Below are 27,223 nucleotides of genomic sequence, written 5' to 3'. Positions count from 1 at the left end.
TGTCCTGTTGCAGCACCCAAGATCGCTTCAGCTTGAGTTGACGAACAGATGGCCGGACATTCTCCTTCAGGATTTTTTGGTAGACAGTAGAATTCATGGTTCCATCTATCACAGCAAGCCTTCCAGGTCCTGAAGCAGCAAAACAACCCCAGACCATCACACTACCACCACCATATTTTACTGTTGGTATGATGTTCTTTTTCTGAAATGCTGTGTTCCTTTTACGCCAGATGTAACGGGACATTTGCCTTCCAAAAAGTTCAACTTTTGTCTCATCAGTCCACAAGGTATTTTCCCAAAAGTCTTGGCAATCATTGAGATGTTTCTTAGCAAAATTGAGACGAGCCCTAATGTTCTTTTTGCTTAACAGTGGTTTGTGTCTTGGACATCTGCCATGCAGGCCGTTTTTGCCCAGTCTCTTTCTTATGGTGGAGTCGTGAACACTGACCTTAATTGAGGCAAGTGAGGCCTGCAGTTCTTTAGACGTTGTCCTGGGGTCTTTTGTGACCTCTCGGATGAGTCATCTCTGCGCTCTTGGGGTAATTTTGGTCGGCCGGCTACTCCTGGGAAGGTTCACCACTGTTCCATGTTTTTGCCATTTGTGGATAATGGCTCTCACTGTGGTTCGCTGGAGTCCCAAAGCTTTAGAAATGGCTTTATAACCTTTACCAGACTGATAGATCTCAATTACTTCTGTTCTCATTTGTTCCTGAATTTCTTTGGATCTTGGCATGATGTCTAGCTTTTGAGGTGCTTTTGGTCTACTTCTCTGTGTCAGGCAGCTCCTATTTAAGTGATTTCTTGATTGAAACAGGTGTGGCAGTAATCAGGCCTGGGGGTGGCTACGGAAATTGAACTCAGGTGTGATACACCACAGTTAGGTTATTTTTTAACAAGGGGGCAATTACTTTTTCACACAGGGCCATGTAGGTTTGGATTTTTTTTCTCCCTAAATAATAAAAACCATCATTTAAAAACTGCATTTTGTGTTTACTTGTGTTATATTTGACTAATGGTTAAATGTGTTTGATGATCAGAAACATTTTGTGTGACAAACATGCAAAAGAATAAGAAATCAGGAAGGGGGCAAATAGTTTTTCACACCACTGTATATAAGCTTTAAATTTCTTTAATAAAATCTTAACGCAATGTAACAATTTCAAGTCCTGTTTTCAAGACATTAGTTCCAGCAATCATCAGCAGCATCAAAATGGCAAACAAAGCACTTAGAGCACAGAACAGAGAATATCATGCAAATGCTTATAAACATACCAGTTGAAAAACTGAAAATACACAAATATACTATATCTCAAGTATGTGCTGGAAATCAAAATCAAAAGCAATGAAAAAGAAGCTGAAAAGAACATGCGAAGATGCACACGTAAAAAAATGCATCCAATTAAATCTACTCACATGTTCAGTAGCATCATCAAATTCCAACTGATTCAGATTTACAAGGACAGAGAGAGAAAAAAAAACAAAAACTAAATGTACAATTTAAACTGGGTCTCAAAAAAAAACCAAACAAAACAAAAAACCCGGTAATAATATACGGTGAAATTTACAATTTACGAAGATTATCTGACACGCTGTTATGTATGCTTGGAAGAGATTAACACTAAACAGCAAACCTTGGATATCAAGATGTGATAAATTCTCCAGATGGTATTAATCATTAACATTGTTACAAATAAAAACATGACAGTAAAGAAATAGTGCTTTGCTGTAAAAAATAATATTTGAAATAATTCTCATTTAGCTCTATGCAGATGCATTAATGTTGTGTACAGAATTAGAGAGAAGTAATTTTCATAGAAGTCTGTAAAGCATACATTCTTTAACTAATTCTCCTCTTACGTAGTCATGTTTAAAAAATGCCTTCAGAAAATCTTTACTATTAATCATTTCTTTAATTACTACAAATGAAAACCACACATTCAGGAACAAATTTGGCAGCTGAAATGTCCAGCACATTCATCGAAATTCTTCTCATTAAAAACATAATATCAAGAAATATTTTCTTTGAGCCTTACTATATAGTATTTTTGCAACAGTTCTATATTCTACAAATCTTTTAAATTCTTGCATGTTGAACAGTGAACATGCAACTTTCTCTGACAAACAAATATACTTTACATTTTGTGTGTTTTCATTCTGTTGTCTCTATGATATGAAACTGCACAGTACTGTGTGGTTGCCAGTTCGAATCCCGTAAATGCCAGAAAAGAGACTCTGCTCTATTGGGCCCTTAAGCAAGGCCCTTAACCTGCAATTGCTGAGCGCTTTGAGTAGTGAGAAAAGCGCTATATAAATGCAAAGAATTATTAAATCCCTTTTTCAGGGGATTCCCAGTCATACCCACAGTCTGACCTCTGAGCGAAGAGGTGCTCCGGAAGCATCCCCAGTTCATACTCTTCCATCCAGAACAGAAGTGGCCCTACTCAAAGGTCGTGAAGGTGACAAGACCACAGGATAAGATTTAAATGCAGGGCTCTGAAGTTATGAGGCATGCATAATAACAAGAGTGCTAGTGTAGTGCATTTCACTGAAAAATATGCACCATATTTAATTTTTTGTCCGCAGCTTACAGTAACAGGTAGCCCAGTTCATGGTACATAGTGGACTATGGGTCTAAAGTTTAAATCTGTGCACCTACAATGGCACTCACTCTCGCTCAAGAACTTCATTCTCAGCATGTATATATCAAGGGGTTCGTACTAATGTAATGTACTGAATTTTTCATTCCAACTGATGGTGTATACAAGTGACACTATAACCTACTAAAGGAAATGTTAAATAGTAAAAAAATGACTGGAAATAAGAAAGGCTGATACTGGAAGTAGTATTCTCAGCAGAGCCCCACTGACTGTAACACAGATCAAATTAGCTCATGTTTTGACTGCGGGGGTCTCAAACTTGGATCCTTTATTGCTATTTATTTAATTGATTTATTCCTGCTCTTATTTTGCTACACTTGCATGACATTAGTATTTGCTCTGTCATATTTTTCTAAATACAGCTTTCTTTATTAAGTTACACTGTCCATTTATCTGTTGCCTCAATTATAGAGGATTTGGTAAAAGGATTCTCAGCAGCAGTGCTAATGTCTGTGACACTGTTGAGGTGAAAAATGCATTGCACTTTTATTTATTATTACTACATGCATTTCAAAAGGTGGTGCATTACAAACATCAACGATGAATACGGCCAACAGAGTGCAACTGTTAGACAGACAGAAATCATATATATGTTGTCATACAAAGGGATTGGTTGCCATCCAGGCTGGGATGGATGGTTCTTATACAATAGTACCATGGAAGTATGCGGATGGACTGGTTGGTTAGTGATGTTTTTCCCATTCAGGAGGTCATTGTAGCAGAATGACAGCAGGAGACTGCCTCCCAGAGCCATGTATTCTCCCTATATTCTGGATCGCAGCATCTCTCTGGTATGGCTCCTGTTTGGAAACCCACAAGGCTGTATGGGAGCTGTAGTTCTGGTGGGCAGGTCTGTTAGGATTCTTGAGTGTCAGGGCTCTGCCTGGGACAGTCTCCTTTGTTAAGGAGAGATTCCACCTGACCCAGAAGTGCTTCCAGATGGCATTCTTGTTACACTGGAAGTACTCTCAGGTCCAGGTTGAAAAGCAGCTGCTAAACCATCCCCTGGGAGTCAGTCAAACCTCAACTGGGAGATGTGTAGGAGGAAAGAGTTGTATTGTTGGAATTGTGAATTGTGGGGGGAAGAAATAAGTATAATAAATGGTATTTGTGAAGATGAAACCATTTATTTGCACCTAGAACTGTGTTTGTGAAGTTGTGTAAAGGATTAAGGGCTATGAAATGCCCCCTAGTGGTCACTACATATTAATGGACGGATATTCTGTTTATCTATATATAAACAGAATATCCATCCATTAATGTGTAGTGACCACTAGGGGTCATAATACCACATATATAAATATGTGGTATTTATATTATAATACCACAAATATGTATATGGTAGTTCTTCTCAACTTTCTTATCATACCATGTAGCAAGGCTACATAACGGACAGTCGTGTTAGCCTTCTGGATTGTTCCGTCACTTTATAATATTGGCTGGGAGAGTGTTTTAAATAGCCCTTCAGGCACCTTTGGTGACGCCCCGGTCTGGAAGGATCCCGCCCGAGTAAATTTTCCAGCTGCCTGTTGCCGGTGTAAGGTTGCCATAACAACCGAGAGGGGCAAGGATTTTCGGCGGGAAACTTTCTCTTTTTAAGGGGAATGGCGGAACAAGTAGAGGAGAGAAAAAGAAAGGATAAGGCTGAAGGCATCGCAGCGACTATCCACGCTCTAAGAACTATTCAGGATTTTACTTCACCCAGGGACGTCTGCTATTCATGGGTGGCCACCCCGAAGAAATATTCAAGGACGAATCCCCGAGAAGAGGCCAGGGTCTGGTGTTTTCTGGGTGCTCCCGTCTGGTGAGTCGGATTCCTGAGTTTTATTCTTCGTGATAGTCCGCGGAGAAGCCGTTCCGCCAAAGGACGAGTGTGTTTCCTGCCTTCACGGATGAACTAAACTGCAGTGTTTCTTGTTTTCCTATATTTTGGACTAAGTGAAATCTTCCTTTTGCTTTCTCAAAGAACAGTTTTTCTTATTATTTACTTTTTTTCTTTTTTTTGTCTGTGTCAAACAGGGGGTTAGTATTTGGGCGCTAGGGAGGGCGTCTGGGGAAGGGGTTCACTAAGGGGCACTCAGGCACCGGTCAAGTTAATGTAACAGCAACTGTTAATATATTTTTTCTGTTCCACTTCCTGTTGTGTTTTATTTTGCTGCAAATTATTAAGAAGGGAATCGTGGCAAGAGGGGACGAGGACCGAATTTGGTTGTGCTATTATGCTTTCAAACATCGTCCACTCCCCTGTACGGGTTGTGAAGTGTAGGAATCGCGTTCCCGTATTGTACGGTTGCTACAGAGTGGTGCCCTCTCTGAGGAAGTATAATAAGCATCTGTCATATTTTGGTTCCCTTTAGTCCATTCTTTAAAAAAATAAATAATAAACAATTTAATCAGCCATGATGTCTTTAGGGCAATCGGGGCAGGCGATCGCCCCGCCGAGTGACTCCTTGTGTGAAGAAGTGGTAGCCGGTAGCCGTCACGTAACGGTGAGGGCACATTCGGCCGTCCGAGAGAGAGCGAGCCTGCTTCAATCAATGTACCTGAGTGATTTTCCCGGACCTGATGAGGCGGATAACGATAGCACTCCGCCCCTGCTTGCTGAGATTACGGAGCGGATTGAAGCGCTTGACGAGCGGATCTCATCCATGGCTGACAGCACCTTATCCCGCGAAGATGCTTTGCGAAATTATATAGATGACTCGATGGAAAAACTGCGAGAATATGTGGAGGAGCAGATTATTGGGCTGGAGCGGGATGTTGTGCAATGCCTGGAGAGGCGTGATCAGCTATGGAAGGAACATCTTCGGCGCGAAGTGCGGAATAATCTGCGTTCATTTGGATCAGTGAACGCGCATTCCACTCCCCGGGAGGCAGCCCGCACTGTGCATTCGTGTACTCCGCCAGCCGTACCGTCCCTTCGCATGGAGTTTCCTAAATTGGGAGAGTCATATACCTCGGAGGACATAATTAATTTCGTTGAACAGGCAGATGCTTTTCTGTCTGTTGCTCCAATGGGGGAAGATGAACTTTTGGGGGTGATTAATGCCTCTTTGAAGGGTCCTGCGAAAAGTTGGTGGCAGGCAAGCAAACAGTCAATCCACACCTGGGATGGTTTTAAGAAGGATTTCCTGGAGGCGTTTCTCCCAGAAGATTATGCGACTGAATTAGAAGAAAAACTTCGGCTCATGGTTCAAACTCCAACACAGAGCATCCGAGATTTTGCATATGACTATAGGGCTCTATGTTTGAGATGGCGACCCGAGATGAAGGAAGAGGAAGTAGTGCGTCGAATATTAAATGCCTGTAACCCCCGTTTGGCTGGGGGACTGAGAGGGATTGTGACCACCGTGGATGGTTTGGTAAAGGTCTTGGTGTGCAGTCGAACGTGATTGGGCATCTAACAAGGGCTACTGGGAGAAAGTTCATGCCAGTAAAAAGGAAACCCAATCCACCAAGTCAGCCAAGCAATCAAAAGGTGGACAGACTGAGGCAGGTGTCTCAGTGGTATCCACTATAGCTACCCTCTTAGTGCTCCCAGTCCATATTCGAGGCTGGTGTGTGGACGCAGTAGTAGATACAGGTAGCCATTTCACACTAATGCAGAAAAGCTGGTGGAACAAAATAGCCAGACAGAATGAAAAACTTCTGGCTACCTCAACCATTAAGTTTATTATGGCCGATGGGACTGAGCACCGGGCCCTGGGTAAGGTCTCGCTGAAGTATTTACTCCATAACGTGGCTTGGAGGATGGAAACCTATATCCTAGAGGATGCGCACCTGTCATTGCCTTTGCTCCTTGGTCTAGACTTTATCACTGCAGTAAAGATGACCATTCATTTCCATCTTAGAAAATACTTGGTGCCAGGCAGTGGGGAACATCCTTTTGTAGCAAAGGTCCGGGAAGAACTGCATGGGGCATACTTGGGATTTTATGTTGCAGAGTTGGAGGCCTGTGAGACCAATGATCCGGATATTATTTCAAACCAGCTGGATGAAGTCAAACCTCTGCTTTGCCGATGGCCGAATGTATGGACGGAGGAGTTGGGGAAAATGCAGGTGGTTACACACGACATCCATACGGTGAACGAGGTTCCGGTGCGGCATCGCACTTATCGAGTCTCGCCCCTAAGGAAAGGGATTATTAAAGAACATATCGGCAAGATGTTGGAACAAGGGATCATTGAGACTTCATCGTCAGCATGGGTGGCACCTGTAGTTTTGATAAAGAAAGCAGATGGAACATACAGATTCTGTGTGGACTACAGGGGACTTAATGCCAAGACACTCTTAGATGCATACCCCATGCCTCAGGTACATGAAATTTTGGAATCCCTGCACGGAGCGGCCATCCTTAGTACATTAGATCTACGCAGTGGTTATTGGCAAGTGCGAATGGCAGAAGGCAGCATACATAAGACTGCGGTTTCCACTCCAGAAGGTTTGTTCCAATTTCGGGTCCTGCCTTTTGGCCTGAAGAATGCGGGTGCAAGTTTCCAGCGTCTGATGGAGCAGGTTTTGCGTGGGTTGATCGGGAAGATATGCTTTGTCTATATAGACGATATTATTGTTTTCTCCCCTGACCTTCACCAACACCTCCAGGATTTGGACCTTGTCTTTCAGCGACTGGGGCAAGCCCGACTGACATTAAATGTGAAGAAGTGTCGCCTCGCACAACCGCAGATTCATTTTTTAGGGCATGTGGTATCAGGAAAGGGCGTTGAGGTTGATCCTAAGAAAACCTCAGCTATTCAAAACTACCCTCCACCCTCTGATCTGAAAAGTTTACAAAGGTTTCTTGGTCTTGTGGGCTGGTATCATAAGTTTATCCCATGGATGGCTGACATAGCAGCCCCGCTCAACCACTTGAAGAAAAAAGACATTTCCTGGAACTGGACCCCAGAGTGTCAGGGGGCAATGGACCAACTCAAGGCAGCACTGCAATGTCCGCCCATCCTGGCTCAACCAGACCAACAGTTAACTTACCAAGTACACACTGATGCCAGCAATGTAGGGCTCGGGGCGGTCCTCACGCAAAATATGGATGGAATGGAGAGGGTGATTGCCTATGCATCTAGGAGTCTGAGAGGCCCTGAGCTCAACTATTCTGCTTCTGAAAAAGAGTGCTTAGCTGTGGTTTGGGCAATAGAGAAATGGCGTCATTTTTTGGAAGGGGTGGAATTCGAAGTATATACGGATCACAATGCCCTGACCTATATTTTTAATCAACCCAAAGTGTCATCACGCCTTACCCGGTGGGTATTGCGCCTTCAATCATTTTCATTTAAAGTTTTTTACCGGAAGGGATGAAGCAACATTGTTCCCGATGCATTGTCAAGAATACCACAGATGACTGGGGTGGTGTGTATGGCTATAGCACAAAGCCAGTGGTTGCCCTGCCTTTAAGTTTACAGGATATAGCACAAGCACAAGATACTTGTCCAGCCTGCTTGGAGCTTAAAGAGAGTGTTGCTAAGGCTGAACCTGGCCGCATTCATTTCAGGGAGCTACAAGGGGTGCTATATAGGTCCGTACCATCTAAGAGCGGGGGCACCAAGCTCCAACTGGTACTCCCAGAAAAATATATACTTGAATTTCTAAATTATTATCATGATAGCCCTTTTGGTGGACACCTGGGGAAGTTAAAAACCCTACTGAGGTTACTAGAAGTGGCATGGTGGCCATCGGTCTGCAGAGATGTGTGGGACTACGTTAAAAAGTGTCAGATCTGTCAAAAGTATAAAACTCCACCTGGTAAACCAGCAGGGGAGCTTCAGTCCATGATTCCTTCGGAGCCAGGAGAGATGCTGGGAGTCGACTTGATGGGACCACTGCCATCTTCTACCACCAAGAAAACTATATTGATGGTGGTAGTGGACTATTTTTCTAAATGGGTAGAGCTTTTTGCTCTGCCCGATGCTAAGACTCACCGGATCTGCACCCTCTTAAAAAATTAGATTTTTACTCGGTGGGGGGTCCCCAAGTTCATTGTATCGGACCGTGGTCCTCAGTTCACCAGTGAAATAATGGAAAGGTTATATTTAGCTTGGGGGGTAAAGCGAAAATTGACAACAGCATACCATCCCCAGAGCAATGAGGGTGAACAGGACCCTGAAAACAATGGTTGCATCCTACGTTGGAGATTGTCATCAAGACTGGGACAAATGGCTTCCTGAATTACGGTTTGCCATTAACACGGCGAAGCACGAGGCGTTGGGTGAAACTCCTGCACTGGGTCGTCAAATCAGAGGCCCACTTGATCGGTTAATGGAATCAGTCCCTTTGCCAGATACTCCCCAATATCGTACGCTTGCAACTCTAGAGGAGTTACAAAAGAAGGTACAGGCTAGGTTGGTGAGGTCAACTTCAAGACAAGCCAAGTATTATAATGCCCGTCATCGGAAAGTGCACTACGAGGGGGGAGACTTGGTCTGGGTTCGAACTCATCACTTGTCTGATGCTGCTCGTAAATTTTCCTCTAAGTTTGCGCCCAAATGGGTAGGACCAGCTATTATTTTAAAGCAGCTTGGACCGAATAATTACCGGGTACAGAAAGGGACTAACTCTGAGTCCAAAATAGATACGGTTAATGTAAGTAGCATTAAACCATATTTCGGTACCCCCTTGGGGAAACCTGTGGGGGGGGAACTATGTAGCAAGGCTACATAACGGACAGTCGTGTTAGCCTTCTGGATTGTTCCGTCACTTTATAATATTGGCTGGGAGAGTGTTTTAAATAGCCCTTCAGGCACCTTTGGTGACGCCCCGGTCTGGAAGGATCCCGCCCGAGTAAATTTTCCAGCTGCCTGTTGCCGGTGTAAGGTTGCCATAACAGCCGAGAGGGGCAAGGATTTTCGGCGGGAAACTTTCTCTTTTTAAGGGGAATGGCGGAACAAGTAGAGGAGAGAAAAAGAAAGGATAAGGCTGAAGGCATCGCAGCGACTATCCACGCTCTAAGAACTATTCAGGATTTTACTTCACCCAGGGACGTCTGCTATTCATGGGTGGCCACCCCGAAGAAATATTCAAGGACGAATCCCCGAGAAGAGGCCAGGGTCTGGTGTTTTCCGGGTGCTCCCGTCTGGTGAGTCGGATTCCTGAGTTTTATTCTTCGTGATAGTCCGCGGAGAAGCCGTTCCGCCAAAGGACGAGTGTGTTTCCTGCCTTCTGTGTCAAACAGGGGGTTAGTATTTGGGCGCTAGGGAGGGCGTCTGGGGAAGGGGTTCACTAAGGGGCACTCAGGCACCGGTCAAGTTAATGTAACAGCAACTGTTAATATATTTTTTCTGTTCCACTTCCTGTTGTGTTTTATTTTGCTGCAAATTATTAAGAAGGGAATCGTGGCAAGAGGGGACAAGGACCGAATATGGTTGTGCTATTATGCTTTCAAACATCGTCCACTCCCCTGTATGGGTTGTGAAGTGTAGGAATCGCATTCCCGTATTGTGCGGTTGCTACAACCATACCATGTTCTAAGCCCACTTAAATCAAGCAGGGTTGCAGTGGGGTGGAGCCTAACCCAGCAATTATCAGGACAAGGCATGTACAACACCTGAAAAAAAGGGCCAGCCCATCACAGGCTGAACACACATAGACATCACAGCAAATTTAGCAATGCCAGTCCACCCAACCAGCATGTCTTTGGACAGTGGGAGAAAGCCAGAGCATGTGGATATGGCAAGAACATGCAAAGTCCATACAGGGAACACCAGGGACATGAACTCTGGTGTCCATACTGTGAGGCAGCACTGTGCCACCAATGTCTGAAGATATAACTAATTATTTTTCATTAGCTTTTCACTAAAAGTGAAAGTGCTGATCAATTAAATAATATGAGATCACTTGACATCTTGAAAATGCAACACTCTTGAGGGTGATATCTAAAAAAGTTAGTCCTGTTTCATAAACAAATAGATATCATTGTAGTAATAAAACAGTATGTCTGAATGTAATTGCATTAGAAAAGCTATTGTTTTGGGAAATCTGTTTATTCAGCCATTTGTTTATACATTTTCAAACCTATTTAATTCAATTTTAGGGACGAGGCTGGATGCTAGAGCCAAGCTGGCAATACTGAAAGCATGGTGCGAGCCAATCTTGACTAGGGTAACAATCACAAAGCACAACAAGACAATTTAGAGTACTTAATTAACTCTTTCAGGGCAGATGTCGACTTTTGTCAACAGGAAGGGTTGACGGCGATAATCAACTGTAAACAGAGACAAAACCCGCTGTTATGTTAAACTTAGACTCTCTTTGCTGGTAGGAAAGTTAGCTTCACTGGTTTGACCGAGATTCCCTACATTCGCATGAGTAGCGAGGCGCAAACAATGGCAAAAATGACATTGATATCTGGCGAGAGATCGAGGCGAATGCGTAAAGCAAAATACTCCATGGATGACGTTTTGCATGTTATCACTGAATTGGACTCTGTCTTGCCGGCCTCCGATTTTGATACAAGTGATCGAAAATGAATGTGAGGTAGCAGCATCAGCTGATCGGTCCCCAGCTGATTGTGGTGCTGAGCAGGTTCATGTAGCTGACGTGCCTATGGCAACATTCGCATGGGAGGACCTCCACTTACAAAGACGGGAACTACAAATCAGATTGTGATGCACTGCGACCGCAATTGGCGTCCTAGCACCCCACCCCAGGGCAACCAGCTTGTTGCACATTCCTGGCGAACTGGCAGCCATGGAACACAGCAACAGATGCTTTATGTTGATTTCTGTGTGAAACCATTGCTTTGTGTTTTTTGGAAAAAATATTCAGCCCTCAAAGAGTTAACCTAACAAGCATACCTAAGGGATGTCTGATGTAAAATCAGACCACTAGGAGTAAAACCTGCAGACACAAGTAGAGCATGAAAATTGTGTACACACTGTGTCCAGACTGGGATGAGAATCATTTCAGATTTAAGTGAAAATGAGACTGTTAATGGAACAATTCTCAGGAGTCAGCATCAGATTAGAACAAACCAATCTGAGAATATGTGAAAGTGAATGAAAAGTTAATGACCACAGTTAACCACATTGTTTACTATAGACAACAACTGTAAAATGCCTGTAACTGTGACTAAATACCAGTATACCTTGACAATGCGAGTGATATCGAAGTATGAATGGCTAGATCAGACATGGTCCAAAACATTCCAATAAAACATGGTACCGACCTCCCTTAAATAAATTTGTTACAGTGAACAGCTTACTTATAATTTGTGGTGTCATAATAAAGTTAGCACATGGACCCCAGAGGGGGCTCTGGAAAGAAAGGGACTATGGTCATCTTCTAGTAGTTGGTCTTACTAGACCATGCTCTGGCCTCAGATATTGAAGTCAATAGGGCATGTTTACATTTTAAACACCTGGAGGTTCCTTGGAAGCTTACAGAGAGCAACAACATTGGCTAAATCCATGGTGTCATGTTGCTTAAAACTAATGTACTCCAGATGTTATCAAGATTTAGTAACTGTATATCTCTCGTGGTCATTCAAATCTATTCTTGAAATAACTCCGCAATGGGTACCAAAAGCCTTTGTATGTGTGACTTGGCATTTTTTTAAATTTTAATAACCATTATTCCCTCAATCACATACTGAAATTCTGCTGCTTTGTACACAAAGCATTTCCAAACATGACCTCTCTGGTTTTTTCTTCTCAACATGTTTTAATTTGGTGCTGTATCATCACCACTGTGAGCAATTTTTATATGTAGTTTTTTACTCACTTTTCTCATTCTACGGGTGTTAAAAACCTAATACTGAAGAAAAATATTCCTTAAACAGAACTGTTTTCACTTTAGTTTTAAAAGAAGAAAGTGAAGAGCAGTCAGTGATGCAGCTGCTGAGTTCCAGATAAAAGTGGGAGGCCATAAAATGTTTGTTCTGTGGGACCATTAGGAGTCCAGTATCAGAGGACCTAAGGCCACTTGGAGGATTGTATCTATGAAGGAGGTGGGAAAGATATACAGGAGTTAGATAATGGAAAACTTTAAAAGTAATGAGTACCATGTTATGTTTGATATGTAAAGAAACAGGTAGCCAATGCAAATGGTTAAGGACAGTAGTTATGTGTTCTGTTCAACTGGTGTGTGTGAAGGCTCTTAGCAGCTGAGGTCTGGATATATTACAGTCTAATGAGTATTTTAACAGGGAGGCAAGGAAACAGGGAGTTCAAATATTTGAAGCGAGAAGTAATGAAAGCATGCAAAAATGTTTTAGCATCTCTCGTATTTAGTAATGGGCAAAGAGAAGCGATGAACATTATAATCAGTGTTGCGTAATCTCATGAGCTTTACAGTGATAATAAATCACACAATCAAGCCAAAGGTGCACATTCATACTTCACAGTTGAGATGATGAATATCTTAGTGCCATAACAAATATGTACCAGGCAGGAAATTCATCAGTGGCACAGGGCTGACAAAAACCAGGAAAATGGCAAAAAACAAAAAAACAATTCAAGAACACTCTGCAACTACAGCACAGCAACAGCCTTTGATCCTACTGCACACAATGTGTTAGCCAAGACTGACAAGCCCTGCATCACATAGTTAGCTGATAGCAAGTATACCCAACCAAACATAAAAAGACTGCTGAAAATTCAATCACTGGTCACGTCAAGAGGTGTAGGGCATTGTGGTAGAAGGTCAGGTCAGGTTGGGAAGCATGCACTGATACAGTACATTGCCGCACCCATCACACAACATAACACCTTGGAATCCCGGTTGGCAATCCCTCCAGGCGTACACATGGTTCAGTCTCACCCTCCGGAAATGACCATCTATCTGCTGTAGTCAGGTGTTATATGGACATCCCCTTGGCCTGGTAGAGCTGCTCGGGTCCTGAGCAATGAGGATCCTGTGAGCTGGATCACCCTCTGGGAATTGCGTCACATGGCTATGGACCCGTAAGTGACATTCTCTCACAATACAGGCAATGTGCATTATTTGTGTGTCCATGAGCAACCGCTCATTCAACGCAAAGTCAAATCTGCATTACACAAGGATTCTCTGAAGAGAAACAGTACCGAAGAAGTCCATTTTTCATCTCAGGTCACTGGATAGTGTCCTTGTCTAGGAACCATATAGCAAAACAGGGAGCACCAGTACTCTAAAGACTTGGACCTTCATCCCTTTGCAGAAATATTGGGAGCACCGCACATCCCTTTCCAGTGACTTCATGACCCCACATGCTCTCCCAATCCATCTACTGACTTCATAGGAAGAGTCACCAGAAACATGAATATTGCTGCTGAGCTAAGTAAACCTCTTGATGAGGTTGACAATCCCTCCGCAGAGAGACACACTGTTGATGGCTGTGCCCAACAAGTCATTAAAGGATGGTAGAAGGCTCACAGCAGTTAGATAGGTGGGTAAAACAATCAGGTTTATATAGCCTTATGATGAAGCCCTCCTCAGCAGATGTTAATCCAGAAGTTCCAGAACTCCAGTACGTTAACAAAGTCCAGAGCAAGCAGACAGTTGTAACAGCAATTCTTAAATTCAGGGAAATATACTCAAAAAAAGAATGTCATGCATAGAAGTAGCTTTTACCACATAGTTAAAAAACAGGAAAAAATAAAAAAGTGACTTTCTGTTGTCAGTGAGAAGCAGCAGTCTGGCGTATACTATATACTCTCACATGAAGTCAAGAACCAGCTTCAGGAGTGCTAGTCTATCATAGGGCCCAAACCATGCACACACAAAGTCTCTCTCATACACAGACATTTCTGAATTTCAAGTCAACCTAAGAAACATGCTTTTGAAACATGGGATAGAACTGCAGTGGAAAAAACTCACATAGGCATGGTTAGGTCATGAAGACTCCACACAGACGGAGAATAGGATGGGATTGAGATCAAGGAGTTGAGAGGGTACAGTACTAACTATTATGGCTCTCTTAATGAAGATGTACTGGTGGATTAGTATTGAAAAGACAACATTTGGAATCTTTTCAGTAATAAATTAAACAATTAACAAGTCATTAATAAATTATAAAAAGAAAAGTGAACAGAAAATAAGGGTGAGTGTTTCTGCACACACAGTATTAACCTATACAATGCAGCTCAGCTAATTTATCATGCTCATTGATTTTCAAAATCATAGCTTCCCCAGGCAAAGGTTTATGGTATATTACAGGTAATTTAATTTTATGGATAATCCGCTTAATTATTCTGATTTCTTCATGTTTGTGACAAGCAAAATGTGATTATTTTACATCTCAACAGTCTGAATGTATTAATATACTTGGAAGTCAATTGCTCTTAATAGCATGTAAATTTATCATTTTTGTCTCAGAGCCAAACCACATGCCGAATGACTCTTCAGTATGTAGGGTGTGTGGTTGTCTGTGTGCATCACAGAATTGACATGGAATTCTTCTGTCGCTTATTGGTTTGAGTTTGGCTTCATATATGGCCTGTCCTAACCATCTATTATAATGCCTGCTAAATGTGAACTACAACTGTGTGTGTGTATGTATTTGGGAACAGTAATGGACAGGTTGCCAATATTTTTCTGTTTGTCTATTTTCAGAACTTTCACATTTAATTACAGACAGGTAGAAAAAGAGCTTATTCAAGCAGCATCAGGAACAATGGAGTAACTAAATTGGAATGGAGACAAATATGAGACCACAGCAAGTAACTAGGATAAGTGGAGTATAAACTATGTGAATGAAATTCTAAAACAGTTTTTGATTAGATTATTTCCATCAATCTGTCTTTAAAATAAGCACCTACAGCACTAATTGTAGACTGCTATGCGCTGTATTCTAATTCAAATCAATTTCACCACCATTACTTATAACCTGACAGCCTTGCTTATTACTCCTCTTTTTTATCTTATCAATTAGAGTTTAGATGTTAATTAAGAATTGTATATTTGTGTGTGACTGGCCAATGGTTGTCTGCCATAAAATAATGTGGGCAGTGCAAGTAACATCACTGGTCCATATGATGCAAAGTAGCCTTTGTAATACACAGAAGAGCAAACATGAAGCCTACAGGCATTATAAGCATGACTGGAGCTGAAATACCCAAGTCAGCCAATAGTGCTACAAGGAGAGGTAAACAATAAATACACAATACTTTTGTATCTTTTGTAATCTTTATCAGCAGGAAATTTGGCTATATCACAAAAACAATAGGGATGTAAGGTAACAAACTAATAACAACTGAATCAGTATGGAAGCTATAGGTAATATAGTATGTTAACTGCAGAAGAAAGTTTACAAGAAAGGTGGCGTGAAAAGCAAAAATAATGGAAATGAAAAGTACGAAGGGATAAAGGATTAGGAATATAAAATAAGGCAAAGATGGATATAATAAACTAAAATGAAGTAGAAAAAAAATTGAAACTGTTGCCTTCAAGGGTATACAGTAAGAAGGGATGATCATTTGTCTCTGACGTAGAAGTTTCAAACGAATGATGAAAATTGACTAAAAGAGTAACAAAGTGTACAGTTTGTTGTGCCTGGGGCAGTTGTTGAATCAGAACGCAACTTATGAAGGATGGAAGCAGTGTTACTATGGAAGGAAAATAAGAACTATAAAGTGAACAATAATACATTTGGGGAGCCAGGAACAATTAAAGAAGAATATTGGTAAGGAACCAAAAAGTAGCAACACAGTGAGTAAAGAAAGGTCAAGGGCACAGGTACAATCATGAAAGGAGTGATTGGTTTCAAGAATATAAAGATGGAATCAGCGAAACAGACTGTAGATAACCCTGTCTGTAAACTGAAAGAAAGAAGACAAAACAAACTCATGAAATAGCATTGACGGTGGTTAACTAATTTTAATTTGAGCCTGGGTGCAATTTATTTTAGTACTTTATATATAAGATCAATGGGTTGGAGGGACCAATCAAAGTTCAAGGTTAACTTTATTTGTCATTTGAAACCACACACAATTGAGTTATATATTGCACTGTATTAATAGACTGATCATTGCTTAAGAGTCTAAAGGCTTGTGGGACAAAACCTTTATAAAATCTGGCAGTTGTGTCAGAGGGCAGACACTCCATTGTTGGGATGAGTGTGGCCTCTGATAATGTTAGTAGCCCTCTTTTAGCAGTTTGCTGTAGAGTTCCAGTATGGTAGGGAGAGACGTCCCAACAATTTTCTGAGCCTCTCTCACCATTCTCTGTAGGGAAATATGGTCTGAGGCATTACAGTCCCCATACCAGACACGGATTTAGGTGGTCAATTCACTCACTATGCTGCATCTGTAGAAAGAAACAAAGGTCGGAGGGAAGAGGCAAGCTCTTCTAAAGAGCTGCAGGGAATCTGTTGGGTTCAGGAGACAGAATTATTTTATCTTCACTCCCAGGAACTTTGGGCTCCTGACTGACTGCACAGTGGAGCCATTAATAGAGAGGGGGTTGGCATGGTTCTTCCTGAAGTCAACAGTGCTATTCTTTGTTTTATTGATATTCATGGACAGGTTATTGTTCTCACACCCAGTTGTATGTCCTCCTCTCTGTACACTATCTTGTAACTGTTGTGTTATCCGTGAATTTAATGATATTTAATGCTGTACCTGGCGCAACAGTCATGGGTTATCAGGTGGAGAGTGGAGGACTCAAGATGAAGCCTTGGGTGACACCAGTGCCAGGAAGGGTGGTATTTGATGTACTGTCTCCAACTCGGACCAACTGGTGTCTGTCTGTAGGGAATCTAATATCCAATTGCATATATTGTATTGTATTACCTTGTTGCATTAGTTGCGTGGAGATTATTTTGAGTTACATATAAACAAAATAGACTCCACGATTACTGAATTAAACTGCACATATCTTAAAAAGTATTGTTACACAACCCAGAATACAGGTACTTGTCGACTTACGACCGCGATTGGTTCCGACTGACTGGTTGTAAGTTGATCTGGACGTAAGTCGGCCTATGTTAATTTAAGGTAAGAATATTAGACTGGGTAATAATATTGTAATCATCTTAAAGTAATATTTTATCAACATTTTCTTACTTTCTAAGACAAACACAGCATACTACAGTACAATTTGTTTAATATGTGGAAAACGTACAAAACAAGAAATACTGTACTGTACATTTAATTCCTGGCACCACTGGTGCTTGGCTGCGGGTTGTCGATATCGCCTTCATCAGATCAGGCGAGGCTGCGGACGGGGTGATGGGAGGAGTTGCTCTTTTCATAAACATAGTGAGCTTCGTCTGAATTGTTTGTTTTTTTTTTTCTCTTCATAAATTTCGCAATAAGGACGAAATGTGTTGCGTGCCATCCGTTCAATCCTCGCAAATCGTTCAATATTTGGGTCCATTTTTTCAAAATGAGCGAGGAGTTTATTCAGTAGAGATAAATCTTCTGACAATCCCTTTGTGGTGAACATTCTTTGTGGCACCTCCTCCTCTTCGTCTTACTCCAATTCTCTTGTTTCTTCTTCCGCCACTCTTTCTTCTTCCAATTCTATCAGCTCTTCATTTATAAGTTCACCTGATTCCCGGTCTAGCAACTCCTCGACATCTTCCATTTCACATTCCAATGAAAGGTCTTTTGACAGTTTCACTATTTCTTCACGAATCTCATCAAGTTCTTGTTCACTGTTAAATCCAGCAAAAGTATTTACATAACGCTTAACACACTTCTTCCATACGCCATTCATACACTGTGAGTCGACATTTCTTGCGGGGAGGGCTTCTGTTTTCTCTGATCTGAGTTCACCTCTGTTATAGCGCGTCTTTATTTGAAAAGAGCAGTGTCATATCGGGGCGAGTGTGAACGCTAACTTTGACAAGCACTATAAATTTACAGTGGTTGTTACAGACGTAAATCAAATGTATGTTTTTATTATATAATATTAACAATAACAGCAGCTCTCTACTCAAAGCGGTAAACTCGAGAAGCTGCTAGCATCGAACCCAGAAGCTCTTGATTGGGAGTCAGCAGTTGTGTGTGGGAACTGTTAACATTTGAATGTGATGATTGTATATAAAACTTGTGCACGAACGAGACTGGGATAACTGTGGATGTGGATGTGAGTGGTGTGTGTGACTGAGAATGACTGGTGTGAAGCCTGAAGTCCAAATATCAAATAAACACTTTCACAAGTACAAGTATAACAGAACAAGTGCGCTTTTATTCAAGAAGAAAAAAGAAAGCAGGTTGCGGTAAGCAGTTGATGCGACTGCTTGCGTAGTGCAATCCTAAGAACTGCCCAATCAAGAGCTTCTGGGTTTGATGCTGGCAGCTTCTCAAGTTTGCCATTTTGAGTAGAAAGCTGCTATTAGTGTTAATATTATAAGGTTATATGTTAGGGTTATATTATTATCAAAAATTGCCAAAACAACAAGACACAAACACACGTGGGGCAACACTGCTGCGTATATTTTTACTGCTGCGTAGCGAGACTTGAGAGTGCGGGAAACTGGCGCTGCCAACAGCTGGCAGGGGAAACAGTCAAACGCGTCGTAAAGTCGAACAGTCGTAACTTGCATAGGTCGTATGTCGACGAGTACCTGTATATCCAACATTCTCTGTCAGAACTAAATACCTAAAATTCATGACTATGGATAATACACAAGTGTATAAATTGACCAGAACGAACTAGCTATATTTAGGTGGGTACAGAAGTAAAAGGGTGAGAAAAGTTTGACCCAAGGCCATAAGAAAAAAGTGAGGACTTAAGAATTGACCAATTTAACAAAAATGAAAGTAATTAAAATGCATTGAAATGAGTGTATTACAGAAAAATCAGTTGGGCCTCAAATGTGTTAAAGGTAATTCTGAAGATTCTACTTAAAAGAATAGAGAAAAAAACAAGATATTTCTTTGTGAATTGCAGTTTATATTCAAGAGACAGGACACTGAGACTAGCAATGGATGTAATTAGGGCTTTATGTAAGAGAAGACTTGAATTAAACAGGGTTTAATAGATTTTACTGAAATAAAGTAATATAAATACTGAAGAACTAAAGTGTGGAAGGCTTATGATTAAATTAAAACTACATGGCAAACAACATTGGTTACAATAAAAAAAGAGAATAAAAAGCAGGTGACATCTAATGCTGTGTGAACCAAGAATTCTTTCTTTCTAGACTCAAAGGTGACTGATGTGATAAAGAACATCAAATATTTTCATAGAAAGGAAGTTAAATCTACTGCTTAACTTGGTAAAAGGATCTACTTCAAAAACAGAAAAATGTAATGAGAAGCTGCAAATGTTTAATATCAATATCACTATGAAGAACAAAGTAAAAGTGTTTAAATTCCATACAATTTAGTGAAATAAAATGGTAAAATCACAGCACATTCAGTGACACGTGAGAATATGAAGCAACTTTCATTGCTGCTCATTCTGAGAAGACAGTGGGCAAAAAATACAAAACAAAAAACAAAGCAATAATGGCAGTCGGCAAGAATACATTCAGTAGGACAACCGATATCGTTAAGATAATGATGGCAGCGAAACAATATGGAGAATAGCATTGTATCATTAGAAATGAAAATGGAAAGAATAAAGAACTATGAACGTAAGCTAAATGAACAAGTCACACAAACAGTTAACAAAGTTAGTTTTTTTTGTGTATGGTTCCAGACAAAGATGCTTTGCATACATTTAAAGAAAAGGAAGTATGGTCAGATAAGTCCTATGAGAGCAAACTAAAGGCAAGGAATGTGGTGTTGTGAAGGGCCAGAAAAGGAAGAAACATAAACAAATGAATAGATGATATAACTCTGCTCTACAAAACTATATATACAGTATAGTTTATTCCTTAAACATTTAAAACTAAATTTTTTAACACTCCAAGTTGTATAATTATGGCTGTGCAGACTGAAAATTAAAGTATAAAAGTATAAAGTATTAAGGTATAAAATACAAATTTCCCTTTTGTATTTAAATGGGAGCATTGACAGGATGGTTTGATATACAGCTAATGGCTTAATTTGATGAGGCTTTAACTTAGCAAAAAACTTGTTATTTGGAACACCACTGTCTTTACTATTGGACCAAATGCAGTTTGCCTATTGGACAAAGATTTAAGTAGAAGATGCAATTATCCATCAGTTTCACTGGTGCACCACAAAGAACAGTTCTGTTTCGTTTTCTCTTCACTATGTATATTTCAGACTATAAATATAACACCAGGTCATGCCACATGCAGAAATTCTCTGATGATTCTACACTAATGCATTGTACTGTCAAGAAGGATGAGATAGAGTATAGAAGTCAGAGTGTCATCTTTGTTTCTAGATTCAAAGAGAATGATCTGCAATGTAACATCAAAACCAGGGAATGGGTTATTGGCTTTTGTTGCTCCAATGAGCATATGCACCCAGTAACTATGCAGGGAATAAATGTAGAGGTGGTGCATGGCTGCAACTATTTGGCGGTCCACATTAATGACAAACTGGACTGATCTGGTAACACAGAAGAACTACATAAGCAAGGTCAGAGCCCACTCTTCTTTCTTAGGAGACTCTGCATTCCTTTAATGTGGGTAGTGACATCCTTTACATGTTCTAGAACTCTGTTATGGCAAGTGTGATTTTCTACACTGTAGTGTGCTGAGTGGGTAACATCACTTCAAGAGATTAATCAACAAGATAAGAAGGTAGGTTCAGTTATGGGACCTTCTGGAGGTTGTAGTGTAGAAGAAAAAACTAAGTGCCATTATGAACAATGGTGCACACTCTCGCTCTGACACTCTAACACTGAGTACTTTTAACCACAGAATTACTTAACAGAAGTGTGTTAGAAAATGCTACCAGGGATGTATCATATCTACAGAAATACAGTAATCCCTCACCTATCGCGGGGGTTACGTTCCAGAGCCCCCCACGATAGGTGAAAATCCGCGAAGTAGCGACCTATATTTATTTTATTATTTATACGTATTTTACGGCTTTATAAACCCTTCCCACACTCTTATAAACCTTTCTCACTCTCTTGTTAACCTTTCCCACGCTCTTATAAACACTTCCTATGCTCTTAAACACTTTCTACATTCTTAAACACCTCAGACCAACACTGCACACTGCACGCAGCGATCAGACGTCAATGTGTCTGCACTCGCTTTGTGAAGGGGGGCAGCTGAACTCACGCTGAGCAGAAATGGACTTTGTGCTGCTTCTGCCAAAATGCCTGCTTGTCGCTCTGCGCGTTCGGAAGGAGAAGGAGGAGTGTGTGTGTGTGTGTGTGTGGGTGTGTGAGAGCTGAACGCACCTTCGCTCAAACCCCCCCTCCCCGGAAGCGCAGTACGCTCCTGCCACTTCGCATTGTCAAGGGGGTGGGGAGCTGAATGAACGCTAAGGAGAAGTGGACTTTGTGCTGGCTTTGTGCTGCTTGTCGCTCTGCGTGTCAATAATTTAAAAGCCTGTATATCACCAATTTTCCTGTCTCACTGTCTTGTCTTGTGTGAAGTTAAAATGTTTTATAATAGTGAGATGTTACTCATATCCTTAGCCCGACATCCACATATCATATGTGTTAACAAAGTGTGTTTTATAAGTTTACATGTGTTTAAAGCATGTGGGATGGGTATTTTAAGGCTTAAACTATAAAAATGTTTATTTATATGGTCTTTCTATATCGCGGATTTTCTCCTGTTGCTGATGGGTCTGGAACATAACTTCCGCGATAGGCGGGCAATCACTTGTATTTAAAAACCCGCAAAGTGGTGAATCCGCGAAAAGTGAACCGCGAAGTAGCGAGGGATTACTGTACACCTTTATAATGACTCACTGTAACTGCTCTCTTGTCTTTAGTCAAGTCAGAAGGGTTCTACATTTCTGTAATCCTTGTGTGTATTTGAGGGAGGTTGTTGTTGTTGCTGTTGTTTATTATATTTATTGAGCTTCTGTGAAAAGCTTAATTTTCCCATTGGGACAAAAATAGATCTATTTATCTATGTCCTGATTTAATTCAACTTACCATTTTTCTTATGAGGTTCCCCCTAGAATACATATTCTTATTTACTATCTACAGTCTCTATTGTATGACAAAATGGGCAGTGCTCATTTTCCTAGAATTTTTGCAGCACACATATTTTTTAAGACAGAAGATTTAATAAGGATGCGAAATTTCGACTTCAACCCCAACCTGCATTCCTGAGTGAATGGCTTTACTACTGCTTATAGTATTCTGGATCAGCTCTGTACTTCATCTAATAGAAAAAGTGTAAATCAGATTTGAATTGACATTTCTGCAGACTCATTCAGACATGATGACACACAAATGGACACCCAAGTTTGAACAAAGAGCCATAATTCAAGAAGTACTTGAGTGACAAAATATCATATCTGTAAATGTAATGTGACTTTAATCCAATCTTCAGAATTTACACCTCCCTTTAAAACTAGTTACACTCATCTCCTCTTTCTCCCCATGAAATCTGTTGCTCTCTCCCTGTAATCTAAAAGCTGGTAAGATACTCTCTCTCTATCAGTGAAAACTTAACAATCCTCTTCTGTTTGAGGGAGCTGAAAGATGACAACCTACCTTGTTTGTGTGCAGAAAGCTGAACTATCCACTCTCTTTGGAGCAAGGAGCTCACAACGTTTCTTTGGCCTGGAAGCTATGCTCCATAGAGCTTTGGAGCTGGACACCCTGAACTAGGTCTAAGATCCACTCTGCCAAGCCAAGCTCTGTGCCAGTGACTGAGCCCTGTCTGAGAAGACTGAGAAGCAGCATCACAGCACACTACGAACAAAGGGCCATGTAGCCAAACTAAGAGTGCACTTCAGCAAATGAAGAATCCTTCAGTTTAACCCGGAGCAACAGCAATAAATAACTGCACACAGCATTGAACATCATACTTTATATCATAAAACTGTTTATCTCTGCCAAGATAAATCAGAACTCTAAATAGCCAGTAAATAGCCAGCCTTTTCTCTGTTATGTGTTTGTCTGCCTTGCTTCCTGTTTTATATGTTGTCAAATATGCAGCTATCATGTTTCTATAATCCTTGTGTTTATCAATAAATCTTATTATTCTGTTTCTTAAAATGAGTGTGCTTCAGTAACCTTGATATAAAAGTATAACACCTGGAGTCCCCCCCCGGGAAATGTAAATTACCAAATTATTAATTAATTGCCGGCACGGCTGAAGGAAAAACTGATAATTAATTAACTGAGGTAAAATTCCCCCCTTTCCTACACTCTACATGTGGATACTTAGGCCGGCAATGATGAATCCTTTAACAACATCTTTTCTTTTTAATTAAATTTATTTAATTAGTTAAGGATGCTGATTGACATTTTCATCTTTCTTGTGTTGAGAACACAACTAGTCCTTACAGAGGCACTCTATCTATTGTAACATAAGCCACTACAGTCACCAACAATTCTTATGTATCTTGTCCATCTGGAAATAATAATCTGTAATATTTTAGATAAGGGCCTCCTGCTAATCCAAATATCTTATTTACTGCATTTCTTGTAAAAAGTATTCAGCCAACAACATACTGTAAGAGAAACAAGGCGATGTCTTGCACATTATTTCTGGGAGCAAAATTCAACCATTAAGGTCAAAGACTCTGGTCTACTGTCGAACATTTTGTATTGTTTGATCACAGTTACAGTGTCCTCTCTGTTGTTTGCAGTTCTAAATACTTGACTAAACTTTCAATACTTTCTTCAGCTTCTCTAATGACTTCTTTTCCCAGCCACTCATCTTTCATTCCTTTCATCTCCTCTGGGTTTCTTTGCTCCAACCCCTTCTATATGGTGGTAAAAATAAAAAAAAGCCCTCCCCTAGTTTTAGCAAGAGACAAACACAATCAGGTGATGTTAGCAGGAAGTCCACAGACATGTTTTGTTTTGTTTGGTCAGTCATGTGTACTTGCTGGAGAGAAGACATGCCATAATCATTGGACCATTGCATTTCAATTGTGGACCAAGTTGACACCTGAGGGATTCATGGAATAATATCCCATTTTATGTGCCTCTGCAAAATGTGCAATTTAGCAATAGGTGAAAGACTGGCATACTAGTGGTTCCTTCTGTAAGCAATGCGCTGAAACCATGAAACCCCAAAGGTTGTCAAAGAGTGGAATGCATGGAAGGAAGTCTTTGTAAGATGATGTGATGATTACCACAAAAGACAGATGTGCCATAAAGGTACATCAGTGTGAACACCAAGCTTTGTGGTCTACACTTTTGTAGGCCACCCAGTTCACTGCATAATTAACCTATTTGTTTTTTTATTTTTCAGTCATACACCTGATGAAGGGTGAAAGGCAACTGAACAGCTCTAAAACAAACTTTTCTAATACCACAGTACTCTACGCACCTCTATCAATAAAACTGTGATTGTCAGATTATTGTACTTTATCCAGAGCAACTGTTTAGACTATGCTGGACTAGCTTTTGTGGGAAAGTATTTAAAAACATTTATTAAGGCAGCGTTTCTCAACCTTTAAATATTTGCGACCCGAGTTTTCATAACAGTTTTAATCGCGCCCCCCTAACGTTTTTTTGAAACCCTAATAAAATTTATTCCTATATTGTTTGCTGCCGATACACCGCTACAAGTTTAAAATTTTCCTACGAATAGCGAAATTACGCCACATATGGCAACATTCGTGCCCCCTTTTTTGTTACTTTGCCCCACAGTTTGAGAACCGCTGTATTAAGGCTTGGAGCACAATTGTTAAAGTAAATTTTGCTGTTTTAAACATGTTTTTGGATTTAATCAATGTCACTTTTTTTGATGCAATGTAATGAATATTAGTGATAGAACTTGAGATCCCAACTCTGTTTATAGATAAATGTCAAAGAACCATCCGTCTGATTTTTAACATTTGCATAAAGCATTCTCATACTAGATTAAAGAAATGTCTGATGCACACCTTACACCGCGGCTGTATTTTTGTTTTACCAGTAACACTGCGTTACGTGTTGAGCTCAATCATATTTTGGAGACCCCGAGCAGGTGCTTACCTTGCTCTCTAACTAAGACAAATGATCAGTTTATCAATTAAAACAAAATATCTTTTACAATATTACTAAAAGAATGTGAAAGCTGCTAATAAAAACTAGTCATAGAGAACAGAAAAATGTCATTTACAGTATAGTTGACATACGTATTTAAGCAATGAAAACAAAACTGAACAAAATTTTTTCTGCTGCTTTCTGGAGAAGAACATAACTGTGCATCAGTTGACACCCATGTAAGCACTTTATGACAGCCACACGCTGCACAGGCTTAGTGTAGGAAGCCACTCTTGGGACACAAACCATTATATGAAAATCTTTTAACAATGCCAGTACATGGAAAACACTGAAGCTGATGGATGCAGCAATGAGGTTTTTATCCATGGCTAGAATGATGCTACACCAAAATCCCTTTTTCAAAGCACAAGTCACACTTCTGGAAAAGCCTGTATTGAGTGCATAAAAATCATTCAGATGTCAACACTGTCTATATTACACACCTCAGCAAACTGAGAGCAATTTTGCATGAATTTAAAAAAGGCATTTTTAACACTGACAGTCCTAAAAATGGAATCTCCAGGCTAGAAAAAGGGAAGTCTTTCTATAAAATGTTAAGGAAAGTATAAATACGAGGGTGTAATGCTTCAGCTTACTCCAATGCATAAATGGACATCAATCTGTCAAATAATTTAAAACAGAGCGAGAAAACTCACTTCAAGACAAAACGTTTACTTTTGATCACTTTGGTAACTGAAGTTTAGTTCACGAGTGTGAAAGTCACCAGAGCTCGGGCACTTCATTTCATGTCTCAAAATGACAACACTATAATATAACAAAAGCACTAAAGAAGGGGTCCCCACCTCCGGTCCTGGAGGGCCCTGGTGGTTGCAGGTTTTCATTCTAACCCTTTACTTAATTAGTACACTGTTTTTGCTGCTGATTAACTTCTTTTGAATTCATTTTAATTGACTTGTTTTTTAAGATCTGATCCCCTGAATTTCTTCATTGTTCTTCTGAATTGCTTCACTTCGCTCCTTAAATGGCACCCAAACAGAAATGAAATGTGAAGTGAGTCAACTAACAGAAAGCCAACTTAGTCAGGGCCTCAAACTCCAACGAATTTCACTCCAACCAGTTGCTTAATTAGGCACCAAGTCTTGTTAATTAAACCCGTTCTTTAATTGCATGGCTTGTTCCTGTTCTCACTGTGCAATAAAATACATTTATGAAACTGTTGATTTTCTCTTTTCCCAGAGCACTGTTAAAATATTTTGGGGACCTGAACAAATCAACATTCCTGAGACCTTCACCTTTCTTTATTTTCAGGTACAGTATGATGAACACAGTTTGCTGGTCCTGTTTTTGTTCATTTTGTATCTCATTATTGTTTGGCTGCTAATTAAGGAAAAGAAACAATTAAGGTGTCTGAGTCTTCAACAGCAAGCCAAATAAAACTACTTCAAAAGAAGATAATTAGGAGCAAAAACAGGTCACTAATTAAGAAAAGGGTTAGAATGAAAACCTGCAGCTACTGGTGCCCTCCAGGACCGGAGTTGAGGACCCCTGCACTAAAGTATGTTAACGAAGATATTCGAGGCAAGAACTGGTGTTTTGTCACAATTTACACTCCATTAATAAAAGCAAAATGTTGCACC

General features: G+C 40.5%; 1 protein-coding gene across 24 annotated transcripts in view; it reads right to left on the bottom strand.

Annotated features, from left to right (window-relative positions):
- The window catches only part of LOC114654324 (receptor-type tyrosine-protein phosphatase delta), a 2,007,901-nt gene that overhangs the window by 136,712 nt on the left and 1,843,966 nt on the right, over nucleotides 1-27,223 (bottom strand). For 12 of the 24 annotated variants that reach the window (XM_051929989.1, XM_051929990.1, XM_051929988.1 and 9 more), the window contains one exon: nucleotides 1,414-1,440. The exons of the other annotated variants lie outside the window; for them this stretch is intronic. In XM_051929989.1, the coding sequence (XP_051785949.1) occupies nucleotides 1,414-1,440 (27 nt within the window). The remainder of the gene's footprint in view (nucleotides 1-1,413; nucleotides 1,441-27,223) is intronic. 24 annotated transcript variants of the gene reach the window in all.

This window comes from Erpetoichthys calabaricus, chromosome 7 (genome assembly GCF_900747795.2).
Source record: "Erpetoichthys calabaricus chromosome 7, fErpCal1.3, whole genome shotgun sequence".
In the NCBI taxonomy this organism is placed as follows: Eukaryota; Metazoa; Chordata; class Cladistia; order Polypteriformes; family Polypteridae; genus Erpetoichthys; species Erpetoichthys calabaricus.
This window is presented reverse-complemented; position numbering and strand designations above follow the sequence as displayed.